The following is a 25,114-nucleotide window of genomic DNA, read 5'->3' as shown; positions in this document are numbered from 1 at the left end:
AAAGGACTCAGCTGTGGGATGCTGGGATGTTGTTGGGGATTTTTTTCATTCCCCCCGCCCAACTCCCATCAATTCCTCACTCTTCTTGAAATGACTGAGCCTGAAAAATGCAAAGTGGGGGTGACACAACCAGACAGCACTGGAAAGCTATTCATTCGTCAATTCTTTAACATCGGTGCTGTGGCTCTTCCTCTCTCACCCCAGCTTCCGGCCAGTCCTAGGTCTTCTCTTCCCAGTCACATTTGGGATATTTCTTCTTTGCTGCAGCACAGCCAAAGCCAGCCAAACTCTGAAAGGCAGACATTAAGGATCGGACACAAGAGAGGTGCCAGCAAATGTGTGTTTCTGGCTACCATCCAGGGTGATACCCACCTCCTCTGCATATCAGCACGAATCACCAAGACCATGGTCACTTTGGTTTTCCAACTTCATTAATGAGACTTTTGCTGACAATCCCTTGCATTTGCTCTGAGCTTTAAACCTTTCTGGGGAGCACACCAGGACCTTGTCTTGTTTTCCCACAACAGCCGGGTACTACCTGATCTGGAAGCTGGATGGTATGTAGGTATCGGAAGCAGGTGTCAATTGCCTTGTATTTTCTGCTTGAAAATCCTCCTTACGTCATCCAGAGGGACACAGAGGCTGCCTGAAGCTGTAAAAAAAAAAAAAAAAAAAAAAAGAGGATTAACTTAAAGATGTAGAAGAGGCTCTGGACTTAAACACAAATAAAAACAAATGAATCTGGAAATTGCTTTTGGGATGAGGCCAGTAAGATCGGGCTGGTGCCTAATGTTTTGGGGTTGGCAGCTTGTCAATCACTTAGCAAACAGGTTTTCACAGGCAGGCACTGTGGGGGCTATCAAGATGAAAAAGCAGTGCAGGCTGGAAGACCTTAGGGTCAGAGAGGGGAGAGGAGACAAATTGGAATGAGTGAAACAACACGGAACCAGGAAGGGGTCACACGCAGGAAGCGGGCTGCGGGCACTTTCTATGTGCTTTCAGGGCAACAAGGAGCCATGGCTGTAACCTAATGATCTTTCAGGACCACCTGCTCTACACCCATAATAGTGCCAGAACTCTGGGTTTCTTCCACCCAGACGAGGAGCCAAGTCTCTGTGCAAGGCCGCCAGGTCTCCCATTCCATCCCAGGGGCTTTGTTGACTGGGATAAAGACTGGTATCCAGATCACAGGCATCTTGGGCCTAGTTGGGCCTCCTAGACGCAACATGGGGGCGGGGTGGTCAGGAAGCCCTAACACGGTGTCTGGGACAGGAGGGGGCAGCCTCCGCCTCTAGACACCGTCTCTCCACTCCCTTTATCCCCGTCCTCCAGTCCACCGCAATGAAACCGCAACAAGGCTGGGGAGGGGGTTGACTACAGCAGCCAGAAGGGGCAGGGGCGGGCGGAGGTTAGAGGTCAGGGGTCGCGAGCACTTCGGTGTCACAGGGGCTGCAGTGGGAGGAGCTGCGGGCTCAGGGAAGGCGGGGAGCCGGGCCGAAGGGGGCGGAGGGGACGGTGGCGGACGCGCGCAGGGGCGGCGCGCTGAGCTGGGCGCTGGCGGCGAGGGGGTTACGCGCCTCGGCTCGGCTCGGCTCGGCTCCGCGGAGGAAGGCTGAGCCCGGCCGCCCAGGGCCCTGCAGCGAGCCCGGTCGGCCCCGCGCCGCGCCCCGCCCACCCCGCCCAGGGGAGGGTGCGCCCGGGCGAGGCGGGGCCGGCAAGAAAAGGCGCCACCGGAGAGTGGCATCCGCTACCAACGCCGGAGGGAGATCGAGAACCCCCTGGGCCCCAGCCCACCGGCGCCCAGCCCCCCCCCCCCTTAGGCCACCTTTCGCCCGCCTCCTCCGCGAGCCAAGGCCGGTGCCCCGCCCGGAGATGGGCAGACGCGCGGATGGCGTGGCTCCCAGCGCCGCCAGATCGCTGGAGCCCGGCGCCGGGGCGCTGCGCTAAAGCTCCCGATCCACGCAGCCTGGGAAGCCTGCAGGTGTCCTTGGCCGCTCGGCTGCCGGAGCCCAGAACCCCGCGTCCCGGAGCGGCTCCGCCCCTCGGGCTCGGCGCTGCGCAGGACGCCCCGTCTGAGGCCCCCCCGCCCCAGCACGGCCCCCGCTGCGCAGCGCCAGCCCAGCGCCGCTCCCAGCCGCCGCCGAGCCGCGGACGCAGGACGGGAGGCTCGCTCCTGCGGGTGCGCTTGTTTTTCTGCGGCCGCCTCGCCCTGCGCAGCCCCCGCCCGCCTGAACGCCGCGCTCTGCTCAGCCCCGCCCGCCATCCGAGCCCTGCGCTGGATTTATGAATGGGGGGAAGAGGCCACATGCCGCCGCCGCGTGTTGACCGCAAGCAGCCCGGGCCCGCCGATCTCCGCCGGCTGCCGTAAGAGCGTCGGCCCGGCCCCGGCAGCCGCTCCGAGGACTTGTTGCTGCTGCGCTGCCGCCGCCGCGGGGAAGCCGAACGCTCCCGGGACTCGGGAGCCGGAGGGTGGCCCGTGTGAGTGTGAGCGCGCGCGCGCCCCAGACCCTCGCAGTGAGCCTGGACCGTGCGCTAATTCGCCTTTTGAGGGTGAAAGGGGGGGGCGTGTCCGGGGGCCCGAGCATTTGCGTGTCCAGTCCTAGCCGGGGAGCGTGAGGGCTTGTTCCTGCCTCCCCGGGCCCCTCGCTTGGGTCCTCGGCTCGCCTCTTCCCTCCTGCCTAGCTCGCCGGAGCTTCCTGCCCAAGCCCCAACCACCTGTGCACCGGAGAAACCCAACTCCTCCTGCTCCGCACCCCGGGGGAAGGCAGGGGCAGGGCCAAGCCGCAGAGGGGGCCGCCACCGCCTCCTGCCGCCTCCTCGTCTCCTCCCCCTCCCCCGTCTGACGCTGCCTCCTTGGGAAGGGTGTTTGGAGGGCAGCGGCCGCCCCAAGCCGAAGCCCCGCAGCGCTTCTTATGATCAGCTCGGTGTGTGTCTCCTCCTACCGTGGGCGCAAGTCGGGGAACAAGCCTCCGTCCAAAACATGTCTGAAGGAGGAGATGGCCAAGGGCGAGGCGTCGGAGAAGATCATCATCAACGTGGGCGGCACGCGACATGAGACCTACCGCAGCACCCTGCGCACCCTACCGGGCACCCGCCTCGCCTGGCTGGCAGATCCCGACGGCGGGGGCCGGCCCGAGTCCGATGGCGGCGGTGCAGGCAGCAGCGGCGGCGGGAGCTGCGAGTTCTTCTTCGACCGGCACCCGGGCGTCTTTGCTTACGTGCTCAACTACTACCGCACCGGCAAGCTGCACTGCCCCGCCGACGTGTGTGGGCCGCTCTTCGAGGAGGAGCTCACCTTCTGGGGCATCGACGAGACCGACGTGGAGCCCTGCTGCTGGATGACCTACCGGCAGCACCGCGACGCCGAAGAGGCGCTCGATATCTTCGAGAGCCCGGACGGAGGCGGCGGTGGCCCGGGGACCGGCGACGAGGCCGGCGACGATGAGCGGGAGCTGGCCCTGCAGCGCCTGGGGCCCCACGAGGGAGGGGCAGGCCCCGGCGCGGGGTCCGGGGGCTGCCGTGGCTGGCAGCCCCGCATGTGGGCGCTCTTCGAGGATCCCTACTCCTCCCGGGCGGCCAGGGTGAGTGGCAGGAGCCCGAGCCTCCTCTCCGGGCGTGCAAGGACCCGTGGTGGTGGGGACAGGGGCCGGGGGGGGGGGGGGCGGGCCGGGACTGACTTACCCTTACCACTGCCTCCCTCCCAATTCCCTCTGTCTTCCATCCGACCCCAGAGGACTCAGTCACCGCTCACCCGTTCCCCCCCCCCCTGCACGCCTCATCAGGAGATGGCACACACTTGACTTACTACTTGGACCTAATCCCAGCTGCTTGCTTTGCCTCATCCCCACCGAGGGAGTGGGTTGCCCTTAGCTGAGCTCTTCCACCCCCTTCCCTCTGCACGGGCCGCCTCTCTTCATTTACCCCCACTCCTCCACAGGGCCAGCGGCCTGCAGAGCTGGAATTAGGCCTCCTGCCTGACTCAGGCAGGGTCTGGGGGAAGAAAACTGGGTGTGTTAAGCGCCTACTCTGTGGCAGGCCCATGTGTTAGCTTCTTCCACGGGTGCCACCTCCTTTCAACGCTCTGGGCAGCTGGGTACGCTGTGAAGTATGAGTTTTGTAGAGGGGACATGAGCTCCAGCCTAGACAGTGCCGGGACCAGAACCCAGGCCTCTGGTGAGCCCTTTTTTCAGGGAGACAAGTCAAGATGTCTGCCCCTTGCCATGCCCCTAAGGCTTCCCGGTCACCTGGGTTGGCTTGGCTTCAGCTAGACAGGAAGGGCCTAATGTTCTGGGTGATGCAGGCTCCCGCGGTCAGTGGCCAGCCACAGGCTGCCTGTGATGATCCCAGATTTGTTGCCACTTCTTTTCTTCCTGCTGCGGCACAGATTGGCTTCCCAGAAAGCCTTGGTTCAGGTTACTGCCTGAAATGGGTATATGGGGGGAGAGGAGGATGGCATAGGTTGATGTTAGGCCAGATCTCGTCCCTTCCCACCACCTCCTCTCCAGGTCAGTCCAGTTTCTCCCAACCCCCTTAGGTGAAAGGGGTTGGAGGGATGAGAATATGCTTGGATGGCTTAAAACAAACAAACTGAAGGATGGCTTCATATTCTTTAAAAAAGAGAGAGAGAGAGAGAACCCTGGAGGCTGGTGCCCGGCTTCATGGCTAGCAGCCCGAAGCCTAGCTGGGGTCTGGGGGACAGGAAAGAGCAACACATGTTGGGTTTGGGGACCACCCCCACTGTGGGAGCTGGTCCTCACCTCTGGCATCCCAAGTCATCCTGTTAATGAGTCTCAGAGCCCTCGCCACTCTCCCTAGCACCTCCTGGGCTGGGCCTCAACCAGGTCGTGGAAGGAAAAGTTCTACTTCTCCATCCAGGGGAGGGCGGGAGACTGGGAAAAGGGGCTGCAGGGCGGGCCAGGCTGGCGTAGACACTAGACCAGTGCAGATGCATGTCCGGCCTGGGAGGAACAGGGGTCTCGGTGGCCAGGGCATCCCGGGGCAGCCCCTGGAGTGCAGACCCCTGTGTCAGACTGAGAGTGAAGCTGGGGCCAGGAACTGCCTTTGTTTCTTCCCTTACAGCCCTTAGATCAGCCCAGATGGTGCCCCGGCCTGGGCCTGCGGTGAGTTCTGGAGGCTCCTCATGAAGTTCACTAACCCTGCCAGTGTTCACTGTTGGCTGCGTGTCCTAGGGGCGAGCGACCAGGATAGCTAATCCAGGCTTTTTACATTGAGGCTTGGGGGTGGGGGGGGTGGGGGGGGGGAGGTGGTAGATTTGGCTTCCTAGAAATGAGGAGAGGGGACAAGCCAGGGAGGCAGGAGTGAGATGAGGTGGTTAGGGGAGCTAGGTCCTACTTCTGAGCATTCTGGGGCCCCCGGGGAACTTTGAGTCTCTTGATTCTTCTCACTCGGATTCCAAGGGATTGTGCCGTCATTGAGTTTACATTCTGCTCAACAAACCCCAGGGTCGGCCAGCCTGGGGGCTCATTGAGTAAGCTCAGAGCCTCATTGACCCCTCGAATTTCTCCAGGAGCCCAAGATACTTGCCCTTTTGATGTGGCATCACGTCAGCCACGGCATTCCAGCTGAGGTCAGAAGTGCCGGAGCAGGGTTACTTCTTCATATTGAAGCAATGAGGAAACCAGGATTCAGAGGTGTCAGTTCAATGCCCTCAAAGACACTTCAAAGCAGAGTAGGAACCTCCCTTCAGTTCCAACTTCCTGGTTGTTAATCCCGATGTGAACAACTGTATGGAGCTTAATAGCACTCGTGTCCAGAGAGGACTTGCTTCCTGCCTCCAATTCAGCTGTTCCTGGGCCATACAAGTGAGAATACATAATTCTTAAAAATTGGTAAGAGTATTCCATGCAGGTATTTACATTAATCTCTGGTCCTCCCAGGAAACTTACAGTGGAGATCTCATCCCCATTCAGGAGATTGGGGCCGTAAAAGGGTAAACATCTTGCCTGAGATGACACAGCCAGATAGTGGAGTGCTGTGAGTCAAAGCCCTTGCTCCTCTGATTGCAACATGTTCTTTCCACTGAACGAGGCTGTTTTGGAGGTGAAGAGGTGGCTTGTTTCTTATTCTGGCCTGGAAGGAGTTCTGAGGCTCCGTACCTCCTGTGGATGACATCAGAAAACCCAGGGGCAGATGGGGACATCAACAGGGACATTTAGTTACTCTATTACCCCTCGAGGTCTAAGGGCCTGGGATGTCGGGCATCTGGGGCTTCACCCTCTTCACTCGGTTTGCCCCAGGCTAATAACACAGCCCCTCCAGCAAGCACTGTCCACTGGGTCTGCACATACCCACCGTCCTTGGGGCCTGCAACACCAGTCGTGGGCTTGGGGCGCCCATTGAAGGCCAGTAGAGCAGAGGAACCCAGGCGTCGCTTTGCACACGGCAGCTGGTCAGTTGAGTAGTGCGTTACGGCAGGAACAAAACAGTCACAGACGGAAAGTGAACGGAGCTGATGGTGGAGCCTGTTGCCTCGCTACTGGCCTGGCCCGCAGAGCCACTCCCCCTTCAGGCAGGCCCCAGGCTGGTGGGGTGCTCACCCCTGCGCCCCTCACTGTGGCCAGGCCTGTGGCGGCCACCTTGGTGGTTCTGTTTCTGTGGCCTGGCATGGGAAAGCAGGCACAAGAGGCAGGGTGGTCCTGTCCCCACCTGCCCGGAGCCCACGGCCAGGGTGGCTTGCCGGACTGAGGGGGGACCAGCAGGGTTTTGGCAGCCTGAGACTGGTGGAATAAGGCCTGAGGGGAGACAGGAGGCCTGATGAACGGGACCCTAGGGCACTCCCCTCCCTTCGCTCCCAACCTCTTGAGGACCCAGGGGTTAGACTGGCCTCAGCTATTCCCAGGCCTATTAAGTGGTTTGGGGCGCCTGGGTGGCTCAGTCGGTTCAGTGTCCAACTCTTGATTTCGTCTCAGGTCATGATCTCACGGTTTGTGAGTTCAAGCCCTGCATCAGGTGGTTGAACTAGGCTCCAGACCCAGATCTTGTGACCCCACGTCTGTGCTTGGACCACAGCATCAGCGTCCGCCTGCGCCTTCTTGCCTGGAAAAGGCCTCTGACTTCAGGGGCCCCATAGGGGGCCTTCTGTTCTCTTGCATCTCACTCTTCACTTCCTCTTCCAAACCAAAGCTCCCATCCCCTCGCTTCCTAGAATTGCTCACATCTGAGCTTGCTCTCTATTTTTTCTCACTGTGGGACTTTCATAGAACAAGAAGAAAGGGGACTTAGTTACGAGAGGTGATGGGGGGTGGGGGGTCCCCTGGTGGAGGACTGAGATGGAGGCCTTCTTGGAAGTAAATGCAGGGCTGTGTTCCTGCTTTATCCCTTCTGAAGACCCCCCAGCTTCTCCGGCCTGGGCATTGACTGGGACTAGCTGGCTGGTGGGCAGGACCCCCTGGTCCTGAGCCTCCTGGGCTGCGGAGAGCCGAGAAGCCACGCCAGGGAGGCTGGGTGCCCTGGCCTCTCCCCCAGCCCTGTCCTGAGGCAGCCTCGCAGTCTCCTCCTGGGTTTGTTTTGTGTTTTTCTTTTTTGTTCTGAACAGACCAACATTTGCCTCTGAACATCTTGTCTCTGGATAATGAGGTGTTTCTGTTTGTCACCATTTGGGGTGGGGTGTTAAGTGGGGGAGGGGCTAAAATAAACTTGGGCTATTTTGGGGAGATGGGGGAAGAATAGGCAGGAGCAGAGCCAGGCATTTGGGCCTTGGGAACAGGGAGCCCCTGGGCTCCTTGCCTCTACCCGTGGCCGTTGCCGGCTTGTCCTGCCCTCACTCCGGACCCGGTGTGCTGGGCACCAGGACATCCAGGCCATCCTTGTCCCTGGGCAGCCAGCCTTCCACGACCTCTGGCCCAGCTCCCGGCTAGGGTTTGTTTTTTCAGGCTGGGTTATGCTTACCCAGCATCTGGCAGGGGGCCCCATCAGGCAGTGGGCTTGGCCCACCCTGGAAAGCCACAGAGTCTGAGCCTAGAGGTATTCCTGGGTATACCCATCACCTCTGGCCCGCGTTAGTGGGGCTGGCCATGTCTCCTCGTGACAGGTTCCCCAGGACCAGCAGAGGAGGCAGGCAGTCACCTTGGCTCCAGTCATTCAGAAAACATTTGTTGGGTGCTTACTGCATGCCGGACTCCAGGCTGGGCCCTGTAAATACAAAGTCAGACACGAACCCTGTTCCTGAAGGGAGCTAGGTCAGGTGGAGGAGGTGGCATTTGGGGGAAACAGGGTGACAAGAGATAGTAATAATACGAGATAGATCACAAGAGGTGCCACAGTAGTCTTAGAAAATAAAGTCCAGTAGGAGGTGAGACGACAAAGCCATGAATCCCACCTCTGTGTGAGGTGAAGTGAGGTGGGGAGACCGTTGGCAGGCAGGGGTAGCTTCAACGAGGGAATAGAGGTTAAGCGGGATAATGACTTAGCTCCCTTAAATAATTTTGAGAAGGAGGCAGGCTATAAATAACTATATAAATAAATAAAATTTCAATGTGAGTGGTGCTTTAATCCATGCAGAGTTAGGGAAGGGGCAAGTTTTCTGGTGGGGGGACCAGCCGGGGCAGAGAGGGGACAGTATGGAACATGGATAGGCAATAGCCAGGAATTGCATTTGGCTGGATAAGTTCTTGACCTGCGATCGATTGGGGCTGGACTGAATTGCCCTCAGGGCCAGACTCATCAGCTCCCGGCAGCCCAGAGGCCCTGAGAAATCCCACGTGCTGGCTTGGCAGGAGGTGGGCATCGGGGGAGGCTGGCTCTGCCCCTGGAGCCAGAATGGGAGGTTCCCAGGCCCAGCGTCTGCTCCTAGGGGACCCCATGCAAGGAGACAGACAGACGTCACTAGGCTGATACCTGGGGCTCAGAGAGCAGGCCCTCACCCAGGAGCCTTGGGACAGCTCGGAGATGCTTTGCCTGATACGCCATCTCTCTTTCCCTGCCTCTGAGCCTGCAGGGCTGCTCGTTCCCTTTACAGCACTGCCTGAGCTCTAGGACCTCACTTCTCCGGAAACCTCAGCTCCTCATCCCATCCCCACCGATCTCTGCAAGTGTCTTTGGCTGTGTTCTCAGATTTCTCTTCTCCTACACTTCATCCTTAATATAGGTTTTGGGCATGAGTCTTCTTATGTTTATCAGTCCATCTGTCTCCTTGGCCCTTTCTCCTTGGGCTCCCCTCCCCTGCCCCCGCTGATTGTATTCAGTTACCAATGACTGGTGTCTGTCACCTCCCCCCACCCCCCCGACCCAGCCTGTGCCAGATTCTGGAGACACTCTAGGCTCTGTGCTGAGTTTTACAAATATCATTTCTTTTAATCCTCAAAACAACCCTATAAAGTGGGTACTCTTCTCATCCCCCTCAACACATCAAGCACTCTGTAGCCTCAGGTCCTTTGCAATGCCTGTTCCCTCTGGCTCTCCGGCTGTCCTGGATCTTCATGTAAACTCGCTCCCTCACTCCTTCAGGTCTCTGCTTAGATGTGTCACCTTGGCACTGAGGCCTTGCCTAATCACCCCATTTGAAATAGTTCCCTTGGGTCACTAAGTCAGTTAAGCGTCCAACTCTTGATCTCGGCTCAGGTCATGATCTCATGGTTTGTGGGTTTGAGCCCCGCATAGGGCTCTGCGCTGACAGCACAGAGCCTGCTTGGGATTCTCTCTCCCTCTCTCTGCCCCTCCCCCATGCGCACACACGCGAGCTCGTTCTCTCTCAAAACAAATTTAAAAAAATAGTTTAAAAAGAAAATGAAATAGTTCCCTCACCCTCATACTCTACCTCCTTTTCTATTTTTCTTCCTAACACTTATACCATCTGGCATACTATGTATTTACTTATTTTTGACAGCTTCCTTCTCCCAGACTGTAAGGCCTAAGGGGCAGGGATGTCTGTTTTGGTTCCTGCTGTTCCCCAGCATCCAGAACAGTGTCTGGCACATAGTAGGCACTCAATCCCCATTTTATGGGCAAAGGTCCTAAGGCTTAGAGAGGTTAAGAAATTTGCCTCAGGTCTCTCAGGCAGTAAGTAGCAGAGCCCAGCTTCTACCCAGAAGCATGTGACTTTGGATTTCTCCATCACAGTCTTAGGATGAGCTTGGTGCAGGAGGCTGATAACGGGGCTGATTCACCAGCCAAAACCCCTGGGTCTCCAGATGGGTGTGGCCCCAACAGGATACAGCCAGCCTGTGTGTGGGGAGCCCGCGGAGCAGGAAGCTTGAAGGGACAGTGCTTTCCTGCACAGAGACTAGGACCCGCCTGTCCAGGGTGGTGAGACCCTCCTGCATCCTTCGAGAGGGGCCGAGCGCAGCTGCTGGCCACACCCGTTCACATAAGCAATTTTCCGCTTGGGCCGTCTTGACTTGCAGCAGAATCTACGCCTGGTGTCCTCAGGTAGCGTGGAAAGAACTGACATCTTCCACCACGGGAACCAGGGCAAGTCGCTTCTCCCCAGGCCTCTGTTTCTTTGGTTGCAAAACAGCAGAAAGGGAACTGAACTGAATGAGCTTCTGGGTCCCTTTGCTTCTAAAAAGCAAAGATTTTTGTGATATTTCTGGCCCCAGATCCAACTCCGCTCTCAGTAGCTGCATGTAAGGGTCCATGGAGGCCCCCACACCTCTTCGGCTCTGTTGCTGTTAATTGAGCACATACTGCGTGCCAGATACTTTGTCGTGTAGCAGCTCATTTAGACCCACAGTAACACTACCAGCGAGCCCTAGTGCTGTCCTCATTTTGTAGTGAGAGAGCTGCACAAAGCACACTGTTTACCTAGTGAGTGGTTGGGCCAGGTTGAGGGCCCCCGCGGTGTGATCCCAGGGCTCCTTAGCTTTGTGCTCAGGCTCTGCTCGGCAGGGGCCATGGGAAGGAGGCACAGGTACACACCGCCAGCTTGGGCTCAGAAGGCTCCAGCTCAAGGCCTTGATGTCTCAATAGGGTGGTATTGTAGCCACTGCCTCCTTCCTTGGTCCTTTTCTGTCCCCAGAAGCCCCCAGTAAAGAGAGTGGGAGGAAAAGAAAAAAAAAAGGCCATGTCCCTGCTGCCAGGGACTTGCATAGGACCTCTACTTACAAAATAATTCCATTTGGGAATAACTTAGGGAGAAAGGAATAATTGGGGCCTGATGGGGGACCTGTAACCTCGGACCCACCTTGGGCAACATGCCAGCATCCAGGAGTCTGCATCTGTCCCAGCTCAGACTCCAGTGGTGTGTCCATCTCTTCGGGAAGGGGGAGCTTTCTGGGGCCTGCCTTGTACCTGCTGCCAGGCCTAGGGAGGCCACACGGGAGATGGAGACCCCATGAAGATGTCACCAAGGAGGAGTGGACTATCCCCCCTTGTTTGGTTAGGGGGCCAAGTGGAAAGAGCTTTGAGCTGAGAGTCAGGAGACCTGGCCTCCTGACCCTGAGCAAGTTGTTTCCCCTCTCTGGTGCCTCGGCTGTCCCCGAGAAATGGGCACCTGTGGCTACCCTTCATCTGCCCCATCTTCTGGGACGGCTGAGGTGAGTGAATGAGTAAATAGTTGCAACAGTTCTGTTTAAAGAAAAAAAAAAAGCAAAAGCGAGTGAACACTGCAGAAATTCCAGGGGTGGTTCCCTAAGGCAGGAGGGGTGGTTTGTACCTTCTGGGTGGCTGCAGAAGGAGCCCAGGGTGGCCCCTTGGCCCTGCGGTTAAGAGGGTGCCCGGTACACAGCCCTCCCTCCACTTCTCCCCTCTGTGCCCTCTGCTCAGCCCCTTGGCGGCTCTTCCTGAACTTGTTTTTCCAAATCACTAATTAATGTCACGCTTGGCTCCCAGGTGGGCCAACTCTCCCGGCTAATTCTTCTCAGAGAGAGTGAGCTCCTGCTTTCCATACTTCCTGGCAGAGCTGGGACATGCCATCTCCACCCCCTGCCCCACCCCTTTTGCTGCTGGGGATGGGAGCAGCGCCCGGAGTCTGGGATCCCAGCATCACTGTGGGCACTGAACAGGTGTTTGCACCAGCTCATCTCTGGATGGCCACGGAGAGCCCACAGGCTGGAGCCGTTTGCCCAATGTCCACACCAGTCCATACTGCCTTGATAGCCCATTTCTCAGGGAAGAAAAATGAGATCAGGGGCACTTGGGGGGGCTCAGTCAGTTAAGCATCTGACTTGATTTTGGCTCAAGGCATGATCTCATGGTTTGTGAGATTGAGCCCCAAACCGGGCTCTGTGCTGATAGCATGGAGCCTGCTTGGGATTCTCTCCCTTTCTCTCTCTCTCTCAAAAAAAAGAGATCAGAAAAGGAACTTGAAATTTACCTTCACAGGAGAGATGCAGACAGGAGAAGCTCCAGGCAGAGCTGTTTGAAGTGGGGAACGTTTATCTGTGGCCTGCTGCCTCCCTTCTTCTTCCTCGCTATGTCTGATCAACCTGTCCATGTTCAAGTGTCAGTAAGATGTTTTAGTGTGCAGTGGAGGTCTGTCTTAAGTCAAAGGTACACATCCCTAAGGGTAAAATAGTAGTCATGAGGGAGTTGGCCAGGAACAGTATGACAGTTCAGAGAAGACTTTCCTGGGGCTATGACTTAGGAGGTGGTAAAGGCAGTATCCTGTGAAGAGAAGGTACAGCCTCTGAAGTTAAATGGTTCTGAGTTCAAGTCTGGTTTCCAATCCTTCTAGGCTGTGTGACCTTAGGCAAGCATATAATCTCTCTGATGCTTAGTTCCTCCTCCTTAAAAGGAGATGATGAGGCTTCCCTCACAGGGTCACAGGGAGGAGGGCTGGAGGCAGTAACACATACCAAGGGCCCAGCTGTGCCAAGACAAAACAGACAGCTAATTGAAGTTCATCCCCAAAGTTCGCTCAGACTTGCTTCTGCTCCAGAAGCCCCGAAGAGGTTTCATTTCCCAGCCCCCCTTGTATTCTCCAGTGGTGTTTTGCAGTACTAAGAACGAGGTGTGCCTTCTCTCCCTTCCCTAGTTCAGACTGTCAGGGAGGAAAGCATCTCCAAGAGCACCATTAGACAGGAGGCAACGCCATGGGCAGGTGGGAGTCCACGTGTGGTCATGGGGCCACAGTCCTTCCCCATCCGCCTGTTTAAGTTCGGCCCCCTGCTCAGGGAGAAAACCCATTCCTACGCACGCACGGAGCAGGACAGGCAGCAGCAGGGGCGTAGACCCCAGCAACAGGTACCCTGACAGTGGTGAATGGCATTGCATGAATAACAGATGAAGCCTCCGTAACTGGTGTTATTACACATGCATTTCATCTCCATTCATGACGATTGGACACTTAAACCTAGCTGCTCCTCTGCCCGGTGCCGCTGTCATCATTGTACCCGAGATCCTAGCAGCTATCTGGATCAGCCACTGCCACACTCCAGTCGCAGTGGGTGCCGTTTATTTTTTGTTGGAGCTCAGTGTCCCAGGAAATGCCAGTTGTCGGGAAGGGGAGGGGTGGTTATTCTGGGCAGACCCTCCCCCTCCCCGGTCTCCTGCCATGGAACAGGGTACCTTCTTTCAGACACTTCTGTCCGGGCATTTGGCTGGGACATTCTAAGCTGTGTGAGGTAGTGGAGAGGGGCTGGGACGTGGGGCTTGAGGGAGGTGGGTCATGGCTGGAGTTCTGAGACTCAGCTGGCAGAAAGAGACCCAGAGTCATTCCTTCCAGGCCCTCTGGGCCTATCCCTAACACAGTGGACCTCAAAACTTAACACGCATCAGAATTACCTGGAAGGTTTGTTAAAGCAGATCGCTGGGCCCTACCCACGGAGTTTCTCCTTCAGTAGGTTTATGTGGGGTTCAAGAATTTGCATTTCTAACTAGTTCCCAAGCGATGCTGCTGCTGCTCGTCCGGAACCTCGCTTTGAGGACCATTGCCCTTAAAGCCTCGTTACTCCAAGTGCAGTCCGTGGACCAGCAGCCTCTCCTGAGAGTTTGTTAGAAATGCAGAATCACAGGCCCTACCCTGGACCTCCTGAATCAGCATCGCATTTGAACAAGATTCCTAGATGATATGTATATACCCATTACAGTTTGAGAAGCTTTAAGGAATGACTGGACTACAGGGGCTCAGAGCTCGGTAGTAGGCGGGCCAGAGTAGGCAGTGGGCGGAGCTAGGCAGTGGGCGGAGCTAGGTAGTGGGCGGGCCAGAGTAGGCAGTGGGCGGGGCCAGAGTAGGCAATAGTATTCTTTCCCGCCCAGTTGCCTCCAGCCAGAAGCAGCCTCTATTTTCTGCGCACGGTGACAAAGTTTGGGCAGTATTGCCATAAAACACCCAAGCAGATGGATAAAGACCCTCTGAGGAGGGAGTTACAGCCCATGACTACCTTAATCCCACCCCTCACCATCTAACAACCACCTGGTGACCCATGCCCTCACCCTCCACAACCAGGAGGGCGCCCTTCCATACCTGACAACCTCCCCGCTGTCCTCCTCGCCCACAGGTGGTGGCCTTCGCCTCTCTCTTCTTCATCCTGGTCTCCATCACCACCTTCTGCCTCGAGACGCATGAGGCCTTCAACATTGACCGCAACGTGACCGAGATCCACCGGGTGGGCAACACTACCAGCGTGCACTTCCGGCGGGAGGTGGAGACAGAGCCCATCCTGACCTACATCGAGGGCGTGTGCGTGCTGTGGTTTACCCTGGAGTTCCTGGTACGCATCGTGTGCTGCCCGGACACTCTAGACTTTGTCAAGAACCTGCTCAACATCATCGACTTCGTGGCCATTCTGCCCTTCTACCTGGAGGTGGGGCTGAGCGGCCTGTCCTCCAAGGCGGCCCGAGACGTGCTGGGCTTCCTGCGCGTGGTGCGCTTCGTGCGCATCCTGCGCATCTTCAAGCTCACGCGCCACTTCGTGGGGCTGCGCGTGCTGGGCCACACCCTGCGCGCCAGCACCAACGAGTTCCTGCTGCTCATCATCTTCCTGGCCCTGGGCGTGCTCATCTTCGCCACCATGATCTACTACGCCGAGCGCATTGGCGCCAGGCCCTCCGACCCACGGGGCAACGACCACACCGACTTTAAGAACATCCCCATCGGCTTCTGGTGGGCGGTGGTCACCATGACGACGCTGGGCTATGGGGACATGTACCCCAAGACGTGGTCAGGCATGCTGGTGGGGGCGCTGTGTGCGCTGGCTGGCGTGCTCACCATCGCCATGCCCGTGCCGGTCATTGTCAACAACTTCGGAATGTACTACTCCCTGGCCATGGCCAAGCAGAAGCTGCCGAAGAAAAGAAAGAAGCACGTGCCCCGGCCACCCCAGCTGGAGTCACCCATTTACTGCAAGTCTGAGGAGACCTCGCCCCGGGACAGCACCTACAGTGATGCCAGCCCTCCTGCCCCAGAAGAGGGTATGGTTGAGAGGAAACGGGCAGGTGAGATTGGGGGTTGGGAAGGAGAGCCACCTCTCCCCCAGTGGCAGAGGGAGTCACCAGATGAACCTCAGCCCTTGGGATTTGGGATTGTGTTTTATTGTTCTGGGCTTCCCTAAGTATAAGATGTGCCTTTAAAAGCAGAAAATATTGAGGCCAGATCTCTCTACCTTCTGGTTTTCCAATAGCTTTCTGAACATTAGGGTCTGTGGAGTGAGTTTACCACCCAATTTAGGTGGCAGTGGGCAGTGCACAGGGCTGTGAATTCAGATACCACCTTGGCCACAGGGCTGTGTGATCTGAGGCCATCACTAACCATCTCTGATCATAGGTTTTTTACCTGTAAAATGGGAGTCATCTCCCACTCCCCAAGACTTTGATGAGACCCAAAGGAAGAAGCGACATGAGAGTACTTTGGGAAGTAAAAGCCACTTCACAAGTGTTTGGCACTGTCGTTGTTAGCTAGAGAGCAGGGCAGCTGTTTTGCAAGGTGCATCCACACGTGAATCATTTCTTTCCAAACGTTGGAGTCTGATGTCTCTTGGCCTAATAAATGTGATAACGTAACAGCAGTGGGAGGCTGCCTTCTGTTCAGCACAAGCTAGATTGAGTCCTGGGCTCAGGGTGTAACATGGGTTGGGAGGGAGCCAAGAGGGAGTGGCCCAAACAGTGTCGGGCAGGGGAAAAGCAGGGCTGGAAGAAATGGCATCTACATCCGGGAGGGTGAGGGCCTCCGGGTCTGGATCCTGTTCTTCAAGGATAGGAAGGGCCAGCCCTGGAAAGCTTGCTTCCACCTGCGTCAAGAGCTGGGAAAGGCAATTGGCTTAACCCACAGAAACAGAGTGAGGCTGGAGAGCTGGAGCTGAGTGTTATGGGATGGGTTCCTGAGGGTGGTCCCGGATTTCTAGTAAGGGGAGCCCTTGGCTGCCAGGCCATCAGGAGGCTGGGGGTGGGCCCGGAGAGAAAGATAGCAGCTTTTGGCCAAACTCCAGGGGGCAAAGTGGGACTGATCCTCCAGAGGGGTGCCCGACTCGAGCACTCACCTGTGGCCTGTGCAGGGGTGCCCAAAGTACATGCTGGGGGTACTCACTCCCTGGAGTCATTTGGGAGCCTTGATGGGTCAACCCCCCTCAGGTTCCCCTCTGTTCCCCCACCAGAGTGGTGCCCCCTTCCCCCATCCCTGAATGCAAATCTCCCAGCCAGTGCCTCAGGGAATTTCAGCTGCACCCCGAGGCCCATTCAGAGTTCAGAGGGAAACCTAATATCAAAGTGTATGAGTCCCTGCACCAGCTCCTGGATGCACACTTACCCACGGCCGCCGTCAGCTGCACCTCAGCCTGGCCCTAACTGCTTGGCCATGGTCAGGGCTGAGGCGGCTGCCTTCAGACCCAGCCTCCCTGGAACCAAGGCCCCACTGTGCTGCTGCCTGACGGAGGCAGGGCCTGGGGCTAAGAGCCAAAAGCAGTGGGAGCTGACAGGAGCCTTCTCTGTGCAGGGTCTTCCCTGGACAGGCGAGCCCCAAGCAGAGGGCTCCAGATCCTTCCAGTGGGCTCTTGACTCTGCCTTAGATGCCTGGTGAGCAAGATTAGCTGCCTACAGGGGATCCAGAGAGGTAGCCTGGAGGCCGCTTTATTGGTTTAACCCTGGCAGCGCCAGCCCTCATCCCAGCAAGCCAGGCGTCCTCTGAGGGAATGCAGACTCATCCGAGTGTCAGCCTGAGCCAGACCCGAGGAGGAGGCCGCGTCGCCGCCTGCCTCAGGCTAATCTCCTGGGACAGCCTGCAGTAGACAGATTTCCAAAAGCCCCCACTCAGGGTATCCGTGGCTCCATGTCCCAGGAAAGAGTGTAGGCCAGAGCTGAGAGAGAAGCAGGGTGTCTTGCCCCCTGCCCTCAGGACCAGGCCCGCTTCTTGGCCCTCCTGGGGAGATGCCAGGTGCCCTCAGGGGAGGGAAGTGACACTCTAGGGCGGGGATCGGAGAGCCCCCAGGTGAGCCCATGAGGAAGGCCCGGACAGCCCCTCATGCAGCCTCCTTTCTGTCTGCCCCCTTTAGACTCCAAACAGAACGGCGATGCCAATGCGGTGCTGTCAGATGAGGAGGGAGCTGGCCTCACCCAGCCCCTGGCCTCTGCCCCCACCCCTGAGGAGCGCCGGGCCCTGCGACGCTCTGGTCCCCGAGACAAAAACAAGAAGGCAGCGGCCTGCTTCCTGCTCAGCGCCGGGGACTATGCCTGTGCCGATGGTAGTGTCCGGAAAGGTATGGGTCCCCAGGCCGGGCAGGCGGAGAGCCCCCATGGAGCTGAGTCTCCCCAGTGTCCCCTGCAAAACTTGAGGTCCCCTCCTCCCCTGAGGCCTTGGCCACCATCTCCTCTGCCTTGGACGTGCCCCCGCTTTTAAGATGAGTACCCTCATCGCCCACTCCCTGGATTAGAAAGAGGTACACAGAGCCGAGCAGCAGCCCTCGTCCCCCAGATGCCCACAGGGAAGACTAAGTGCTAGAGGCCAAGGGCTTGCCAAGTTAGCAGCCCCTGCATTTCTCCTCCATTTGATCACCACCTCTTCCTCTGGTTCCTGCTGCGGCCTTGAGGCCTGGCCTCACAGGGTCACTGCCAGACTTTCCCCAGACCTCCCTTAAACACAGCTAAGGTTTCCCAAGTCAGTAGTCCCCGAGAGATACCCACAGCATTTGGGAGTCGGGGTAAGAATGGGCTGCTGGCGTGATGTCTTCAGAGAGCCTAACACAAGCCCTACCTCCTCCTTCCTGCACTTGGGGTCCAGGAGCCCGGGAGGGGCCAGCCCAGCTCTGCGCGCCTCTTGAGGCAGAGCCTAGAAGGTGACCAGGGGGTGGGGATGGGGGTGGGGCCGGGTAGGGACTCCGTGTCCCCTCTGAGTTCTGCTCTCAAGGATTTGGAGGGTTCAGGGGAGTAGCCTGTCCTCTCTTGCAAGGAAAGACCACGATTCCATTGGCAGGCCCCTAGCGACAGAGGAGCTGGGCGGAAGTGGAGCTAGGGCTCCCTTACTTGCACAAAGGGGGTCAGCGATGTTGGGGGGCGGTTGAGAGCCAGGAGTGGCTGAGAACAGGAGTCTCAAAAGCGGGTGCTCCTGCCCAGTTCCTGGTCATCTTTTTGTCGTTCTTGCCCTGTCCCTGTGACTTAACCTGCGTAAGTTCCCTACCTAGTTCCAGGCTAAACCCTGACGTCCCCCCAAAACAAAACTTGTCCCTGGGTTCTCAGGCCACTTCTTAACCAGCCCTCTTTTAACCAAATCCACACCCCCACCCCTGCAACTTCTCGCTATCCCCAACTTCCAGACCAAGTCTGGGATGAGTGAGTCAGGGTAGTGGCTGTGATGCCTCTGTCCCCCCAGGGATGTCCCCTGTCCTGCCTATCTCAGGAGGCCTGCTGGGACACCTTCCCAGCTCCTGCCCCCACCCCAGGACCTCCAGGGCACCCTGATCCTAACCAGGCCCTGAGAGGTATGTGTCCAGCTGTGCTGAGCATATGTGCTGTTGGGTGGTGATGGCAGTACTTGCCATCTGGCAGCTGGCGGGAGACGGCCTAGAGGCCCCAGTGATGGGGCTGCAGATCGAAGGTGATCAGACCGTTTATACTCACTCTTGCGTCCCTCTGGTCGCCCTGTCCTCTGTGCGCCCCAGTCCTTAGACTCTGGATGTGCCTGTCTCTCCTGCCCCCCATCACCAGCACACAGAGGCTGCTCCTGCGTCCTGGTTCAGACCCAGAGACTTGCTTCTGCTGCAGCATGCTGAGTGATGGCCCAGAATGTGGGGCGGAGGGGACCCTACCTCCCAGGGAGGACTTGAGCCGAGTGCCGAGCAGCCCTGTTTTCATGCCAGGATTGTGAGGGGCTTGGCGGAAGTGGCAGTGCAGAGGAGGCGGTGAGGACGTGAGTCAGGAGGGACCATAAGGAAGTGGGGAGCGGGCCACAGCCAGGGCGGAAGGTGCACTCGCGTGCCCGGGCTGGGGAGCGTGTATCACACCACCAGATCTCTCTGGGAGCTTGTGTGGCCCGGCTGCTCTATTTTCAAGATGCTTCCACACTGCTTCTTGGCAACAAGCATGTAGCTCAGCCAATTAGAGTGACCTTCGAGAGGGAACAGGTGGGTTGCTGGGAAACAGGCCCTGCTAAGCAAGCGTGGCAATTAGCATCGCCAAACTCCCAGGAAGTGCTCAGCAACTTTTCCCCATGCCAGACCATGCCTCACTTCTCTGCATTAGGGCTACATGTAGGACCTGGAGTAGGGCACCCAGGGCTTCTTCAGCCATGGGCAGAGACTCCCTTGTGAGCCTATAGCTGCCCAGGTGTCAGAGTGTGAACTCCCTGGGGGGATGGGGACCTGTGCTAAGCAGGGCTTCTTAAGATGGAGAAGAAAGGTGCTGGGGGCTATGGGGTCTCTGTGTAGCTGGAAGGGAACTTACCTGGGGACAGTGACAGGGCAGAGATCAGCTGTTGGGCCCTGGCATCTGTCCCCTGGAGCCCAGGTGACTTGGAAGTCAAGGAAAGTCAGAGCCTTTCCCGGCGGGCCAGACCCCTCAAGCAACCCAGGGCTGATAGCCCCGCAGGGTCCCCTGGAGCATGGAGCCCACGGAGCTGCTCAGATGGGGAGCCAGGCCCCTCTGACCCATGTGCCTTTTCTTCACCAAGGCTGTGCAAAGTCCCGGAGTCTAAACAACATAGCTGGAGCAGCTGGAACCAGTCTGGGGCTGTCTCCACTGGCATCAAGATACAGCTCACCCTACCCTCCAAGAAAGCTCCTGTTCTCCCGCCCCTTCCACCCCCTCACCAGCCCTCCACCTGGACACCCAGCCCCTTAGCTGCACCCGCGGCACTCCCCCCGCCCCCGGGTACACACCACGCTCACATGCCCTCCAGCCCTCATTCCTCTGGGGTCCTCAGGGAGCCGGGCGGGCTGCAGGAGGGTCCAGGGCCCTGAGCCTCTCCTCCACAGCACCCAGCTCCCCAGAACATTCAGCTCTGGAGCCTGAGAACAAGCCCCAGGCTTCCGCCCCATTGGTCCCCATCCTGAGCCGGAGGTGCCCCCCCCCGCACCCCCCCCCCAGGACCTGTGCCTCTGGGCCTTGCCTTCCCTCAGGGCCCCACCTCAATCACAGCAAATGCATTTCCATTCCTTGTGGCCTTCAATCAGCAGCCAGCCTGCAACTGAATATCTCTGTCTGTCTGTCTGTCCATCCCACACCCAGACCAGCCAAGAATAAGGCCGTGTCATGGGGCAGCTCTGCTGGTGTGCAGGGAGCTAACTAGTCAGGCGAGTAGTGCCACTCTGAGAGAGGAGGCCCGATGGTCCCCAGCCCTGGCCTGGCGTGCAGGTGGGGGTCCCTAGGGCCCCGCAATTGGCTGCCTAGGCGTGGGAATGCCGTCCTCTCCGGAGTGACACCCCCCCGGCCCCCCTCCCCGCCCCCCCGCGGCAGAGCCCTGCATCCCATCTGCGCCCCGGCAGCGGCAGCGATACCTCTCCACGTTGCTCTCTCTGCTTCCCTCCCTCTCTGCTCCCTCACACTCCCAGCCCTGCCTCTGAGTCACCTGCCGCTCCCACCCAGCCTCTGTGCTCTGCGTTGCTTCCAGAACCGGAGACTCATCTAATTTCTATAATTAAGTGTATTCATTTACCTAACGAGCCCAGGCGCACAACAGGTTTGTGAGTCATTGAGTGAGGAGGGGTGCGCCCTGGGCAGGGGCAGCTGAGAGGCAGTGTGGGGAAAGATGCCATCCTGCCCCTTCCAACCCGGCCGCTCCCATGCACCCACCCCCCCCGCCGCCCCGGAAGCATAGGGAGGCTCTCCAAGCCCCCTCGGCTTCAGGAACGAAGAAGGCCTTGGCCAAGCCATTTTCTGTTTCACCTGATGGAAATTAGACCGGACAGTGGAGCCGTGTGCCTGGCAATTTTTAGAGTCAGATTATGCAACTTTGTAGAGGTAATGACTAAGGTCCATATATGCTCCTTCCAGGGGGGACAAAGACAGGAACGGCAGGGCATAATTCAGGGACTTGGCAGGAGGCTGGGACATCGAGAGGTCACCCCCCAAAAGGCAAACTGGGCAGAAAGGTCAGACCATTTCAGGAGGTTGGGTGTTGTGAAAAGCCTGTGCCAGGAGCACCTCCATTTCAGTACCGTCTGTCTTCAGCCTTGGGCAGACACACAAATGTCCCTTCCAGAAAAGTCTGTTCAGGATGGGTACTGGGAGACCCCAGCCCTGTGGTGGGGCTTGTCTCCTGCTTGTTCTCAAAATGAAATCTCCGCTAAGAGTCGAGAAAATATAGCAGCATCCATGTGACCATCCTTCAAAAAGGGACAGGCCCCGTTCAGTGACTGGGGCAGGGAGCCCTGTGGAGCAGGAGGGAGACTCGGGGCACCCTCTCACAGCTGAACCTGAGAGCCCAGCTGCTTTTCCTTCGTGAGGACAGACCGGGTCCCATCCCCGCAGGGCTCCCTGGTGCTGGGGTCTCGAATCTGATGAGGCCGTGATGCACTAGGGGTCCAGTTTAGCCTGGGCACCACAGCTCTTTTCTCCTCTGACTTGCCTTTGTGGTTCAGGGGACTGAGGTGGTGGTCTCTGTGGCAGCCCTCAAGTTGTCAGGAGCCCAAGTTTCCACGGTACCCACCTCCTCCTTCCCTCTCCTCCCTCCCACAGGGATGGGCCTGCTCATAGCACCCCTCTGGTGGGCACAGATGTCCCTGGGTGACATGATGCAGGAGTGCCAAGCTGGAGCTCCTGGTGCCATGGGAGATGGGCTCCCACCTGTCCCCCCCACCCCCACCCCGCCCCAGTTCTCTGGCTTCCGTAGGGGAAACACAGGACCTAGCTAACAGGATGACCGAGTAGGCTGACCGCCCCAGCTACCTCTCAGGACCTCTGGGCCTCCCAGGGCCCTGAGAAGGGGCAAAGTAAGTCCTAGAGTTTACAGAGACCTACTGTCCGTGGGGTCCCTGCCTATGGAGGCAGCTGCCTGCATGGACCTCACGCTTGTCCAGACCTTGGGCCTCCCTCGTTAGAAGCCGGCTCTCAGACAGTTGGGGCCCACCCCCTCCCTCACAGAGCAGGGAAGCAGCCGGGTAGGAGTTGTTCACTTTACGAGTTTGTACCAGGTCTCCCGACAAACTTGGAGGCCATTTTTCAGCCCCTGGGGCTTCTGGGAAGAGCTGTGAGCTGGCACCAGAGGTGGAAGATGCCTGTTCGTTGCAGGCCGGGAGTCCGAGGGGAGACTGAGTACCTGCCCGAGGGCCGGGGCTCCCGGAGTCCCCCCACCCCTGGGGCCTGGGCTGCCCTTTCACAGAGCTTCCTGGGAGAGGAGGGCCTCTTGTGCCCTGGCCAGAGAATATCTCCCCGAATCCCTGCCCCGATAGCAGCCTCCTTTCCTGCACTGTCTGGGCCCCCGCTAGAGGGTGGGGGAAGGGACGGCCCAGGCCCCTGACATTCCAGCCTGAGGATGGGCAGCTGAGAAGGGCTCACTGAACCGTTGGGTTTCTCAGTAAGATGCTCCTTTCTGGCCTTCTCCTCTGAGATGAACACGTGCATCCTCCCTGAACTTCCCCTTCAGCATCCACCCTCCAACTGCTAGAACTCTGTTCCTGCCAGACTGAGGAACTGTGGCTGGGCATGACAGGGCAGCACTCTCAGGAGTGTCACCAGCCCCCCTGGGACAATGGAGTGGCCCCAGGTGGTGGTTGGCGGGTGGAGCTATGAGAGGGTGGGCCACCCAGGCTAGACTACAGGCCACATCGGGAATGTCCCCCACTGCCTCCATACCAGGCTGTAGGGCTATGATCCCTCTGCCCACTACACTGGGGCTTGGAAGACCTGAGGGCTCGTGATTCCTAGAGTTCACTGCCTGGGCAGGTATGGAGAGAAGCTGTAACATCACCTATGAGTCACCTGGGCCTGGCATTGGGTAGGCAGAGGTGATGACGGGGCTCACCCCAGTCGCTGACCCATCCTTGCTCTTCCTGGCCTCTTAGCCCTGGGTCCTCACACCTTCCAGCTCTGCTCCTGGCCTAGTCCTTTGCCCACAGGCTGTGGGTCCGCAGCTGGCTTCCTTCTAACATCTCATTCTTTGTTTCTCCCTTTCTTTTGCTGAACTCCTTGCCCCCCCAGAAGGCAATGTTGAGACGAAAGCGTGCGTCCCAGTGTCTCACACCTGTGCTCTTTAAACACAGAGACCTGCCAAGACGCCCTCTCGCCCAGCTATGCCCAGGCTGAAGTCCTCACCCTCTCTTAAGCGGCACCAACGTGAGAGAGGCAGGCAGACAGACAGAAAGCCAAAGGCTTAGGGAAACTCTGGAACCCTGGCAAGAATCTTTCGCTGGGAAAGACTCAGAGATCCTTGTTTGCACAGGACTGATGGAAAACCTCCCATGTGACCCTCGGGGCCCAGAGCTATCTGGGTCTGCTGTTCTGTTCTGTTGTACACTGAAGATATATATGCACATATAGTATCTATATTCATACGTGCTATACTTGTGTGTAGTGCACGTGCTATTGGTGTCTGTCTTCTCTGTTAGGCCGTGTCTCCCCGAGCCTGTGCCCCACCCCCGTGTCCCCATCCCCTTCCCTTCCCTGACGCCTTGTTTCTGCTGCACATGTGTGTGGAATGTCCCAAGAAAGAGCGTCTGGGATCTGCCAGTCCCACCCGGGGTGGGGCGGGGGGAGGGTCCCAGGCTAGACTTGCCCTCTTGGGGTCATTTCCCCTGTGGCCGGTGGTCTGTGGAAAGCCCGGTTGCCCCCCGGGGTCACTGCTCCACTAGCCTCACCCCACTCCAGATTGGGGTTCTACCTCCCACCCCACACCCCAGTTTTGGGGGACTTCCAGGGGCTCCTCTGAGGCTTCTTCCCCACTCCTCCACCTTACCCGTGTCCTGGACCCAGGGGGCATTTTGTCTTTTTTTTATTTTGGGGTTTTTGTTCTGTCTCCTCCGTCCATTTGTTTTCAAAGATGCTGCTGGGCAGACGGGCAGGGAAGGGGTCTGTCTGCCCATCTGGCTCAGGGGTCTGAGAAGGGGAAGCCTCGGGCAAGCGGAGACCAGTTGCAATACTGTACTTCCTGGCCAGTGGCCAGAGGACGCGTGCAATAGCGGAGGCCGGGTGACCCCTTCAACCTTGGCCTCTGCCCCTCCCGCGGCCCTCCTGCCCCACTCCCCCCCCGCCCTGCCCCTCCCCGGTGTTGGTCAATCCTTTTGTAAAGCTGTCCCCCCGTGTATGTGTGCGTGTGCGTGTGCGTGTGCGTGTGTGTGTGTGTGTTGTGTGTGTGTCTGAGGCATGCCTAGGCTGGGCCCTGCCGCCCTGTCTGCGCGCCTTCCACTGTCGTGCTGTGTTCGAGCCCCAATAAAGACACCCGGAGCATCCTGCTGCTCCTGCCTCGAGTGACTGCCTCCGCCTCTCCTTTCTGCCTCTGTGTCTTTGGGGACCTCCCCGGGCTTCCACCCCAGCACCTGAGAAATGCAACACACTGCGATCACAGCCCTGGCCCTGCCAGGAATCACCGATGCCTCCCCACCCCTGCATTTAGAGTGAGGCGCTGATGCTCAGAGAAGGAAAGGATTGCCCAGGGCCATGAAGGAGGGCTGACCCGGGGCCACCAGCTCCCAGGCGGTGTTCTGGTCTCCACTGAGCCCCTCCGTCACACAGAAGAGATGTGTTTTGAGGGCATTCCCCTGTATTCCTGCTTGCTTGTGCAGGAACCCCCACTCCTCCACCTTCCCTGAAGTGCACCGGTGCTATGTGGGCCAACGCCCTGAGGATGCCAGAGTCATTG

General features: G+C 58.3%; 1 protein-coding gene and 1 long non-coding RNA gene across 4 annotated transcripts; one reads left to right on the top strand and one right to left on the bottom strand.

Annotated features, from left to right (window-relative positions):
- Window positions 1–5,226, bottom strand: LOC120244496. Of its 2 annotated transcripts, none has more exons than XR_005531556.1 (4): window positions 5,156–5,226; window positions 4,245–4,420; window positions 373–652; window positions 1–289 (listed from the first exon to the last, which is right to left on the bottom strand). It is a non-coding gene; the product is annotated as an uncharacterized LOC120244496 (long non-coding RNA). The 2 variants fall into 2 exon arrangements; XR_005531557.1 differs by having other exon boundaries at window positions 539–652.
- On the top strand, window positions 2,649–24,694 carry KCNC4 (potassium voltage-gated channel subfamily C member 4). Of its 2 annotated transcripts, none has more exons than XM_039251068.1 (4): window positions 2,649–3,581; window positions 14,397–15,333; window positions 17,382–17,585; window positions 23,520–24,694. In XM_039251068.1, the coding sequence occupies exons 1-4, from the start codon at window positions 2,913–2,915 to the stop codon at window positions 23,579–23,581; spliced, it is 1,872 nt and encodes a 623-aa protein (XP_039106999.1). In that variant the 5' UTR covers window positions 2,649–2,912; the 3' UTR covers window positions 23,582–24,694. The 2 variants fall into 2 exon arrangements, with proteins under 2 accessions (XP_039106999.1, XP_039107000.1); XM_039251069.1 differs by having other exon boundaries at window positions 23,458–23,586.
- Window positions 24,695–25,114: the final 420 nt, after the last annotated feature.

The sequence above is a fragment of the Hyaena hyaena genome, unplaced genomic scaffold (assembly GCF_003009895.1).
Source record: "Hyaena hyaena isolate Hyena2069 unplaced genomic scaffold, ASM300989v1 scaffold_390, whole genome shotgun sequence".
Lineage (NCBI taxonomy): Eukaryota > Metazoa > Chordata > Mammalia > Carnivora > Hyaenidae > Hyaena > Hyaena hyaena.
This window is presented reverse-complemented; position numbering and strand designations above follow the sequence as displayed.

Bases quoted from the DNA above. Each gene is read 5' to 3' on its own strand.
- KCNC4 (XM_039251068.1), top strand. From the start codon at position 2,913: ATGATCAGCTCGGTGTGTGTCTCCTCCTACCGTGGGCGCAAGTCGGGG. The intron at 3,582-14,396 runs GTGAGTGGCAGG...CCTCGCCCACAG, and splicing joins ACTCCTCCCGGGCGGCCAGG to GTGGTGGCCTTCGCCTCTCT. The intron at 17,586-23,519 runs GTATGGGTCCCC...CTTTAAACACAG, and splicing joins CGATGGTAGTGTCCGGAAAG to AGACCTGCCAAGACGCCCTC.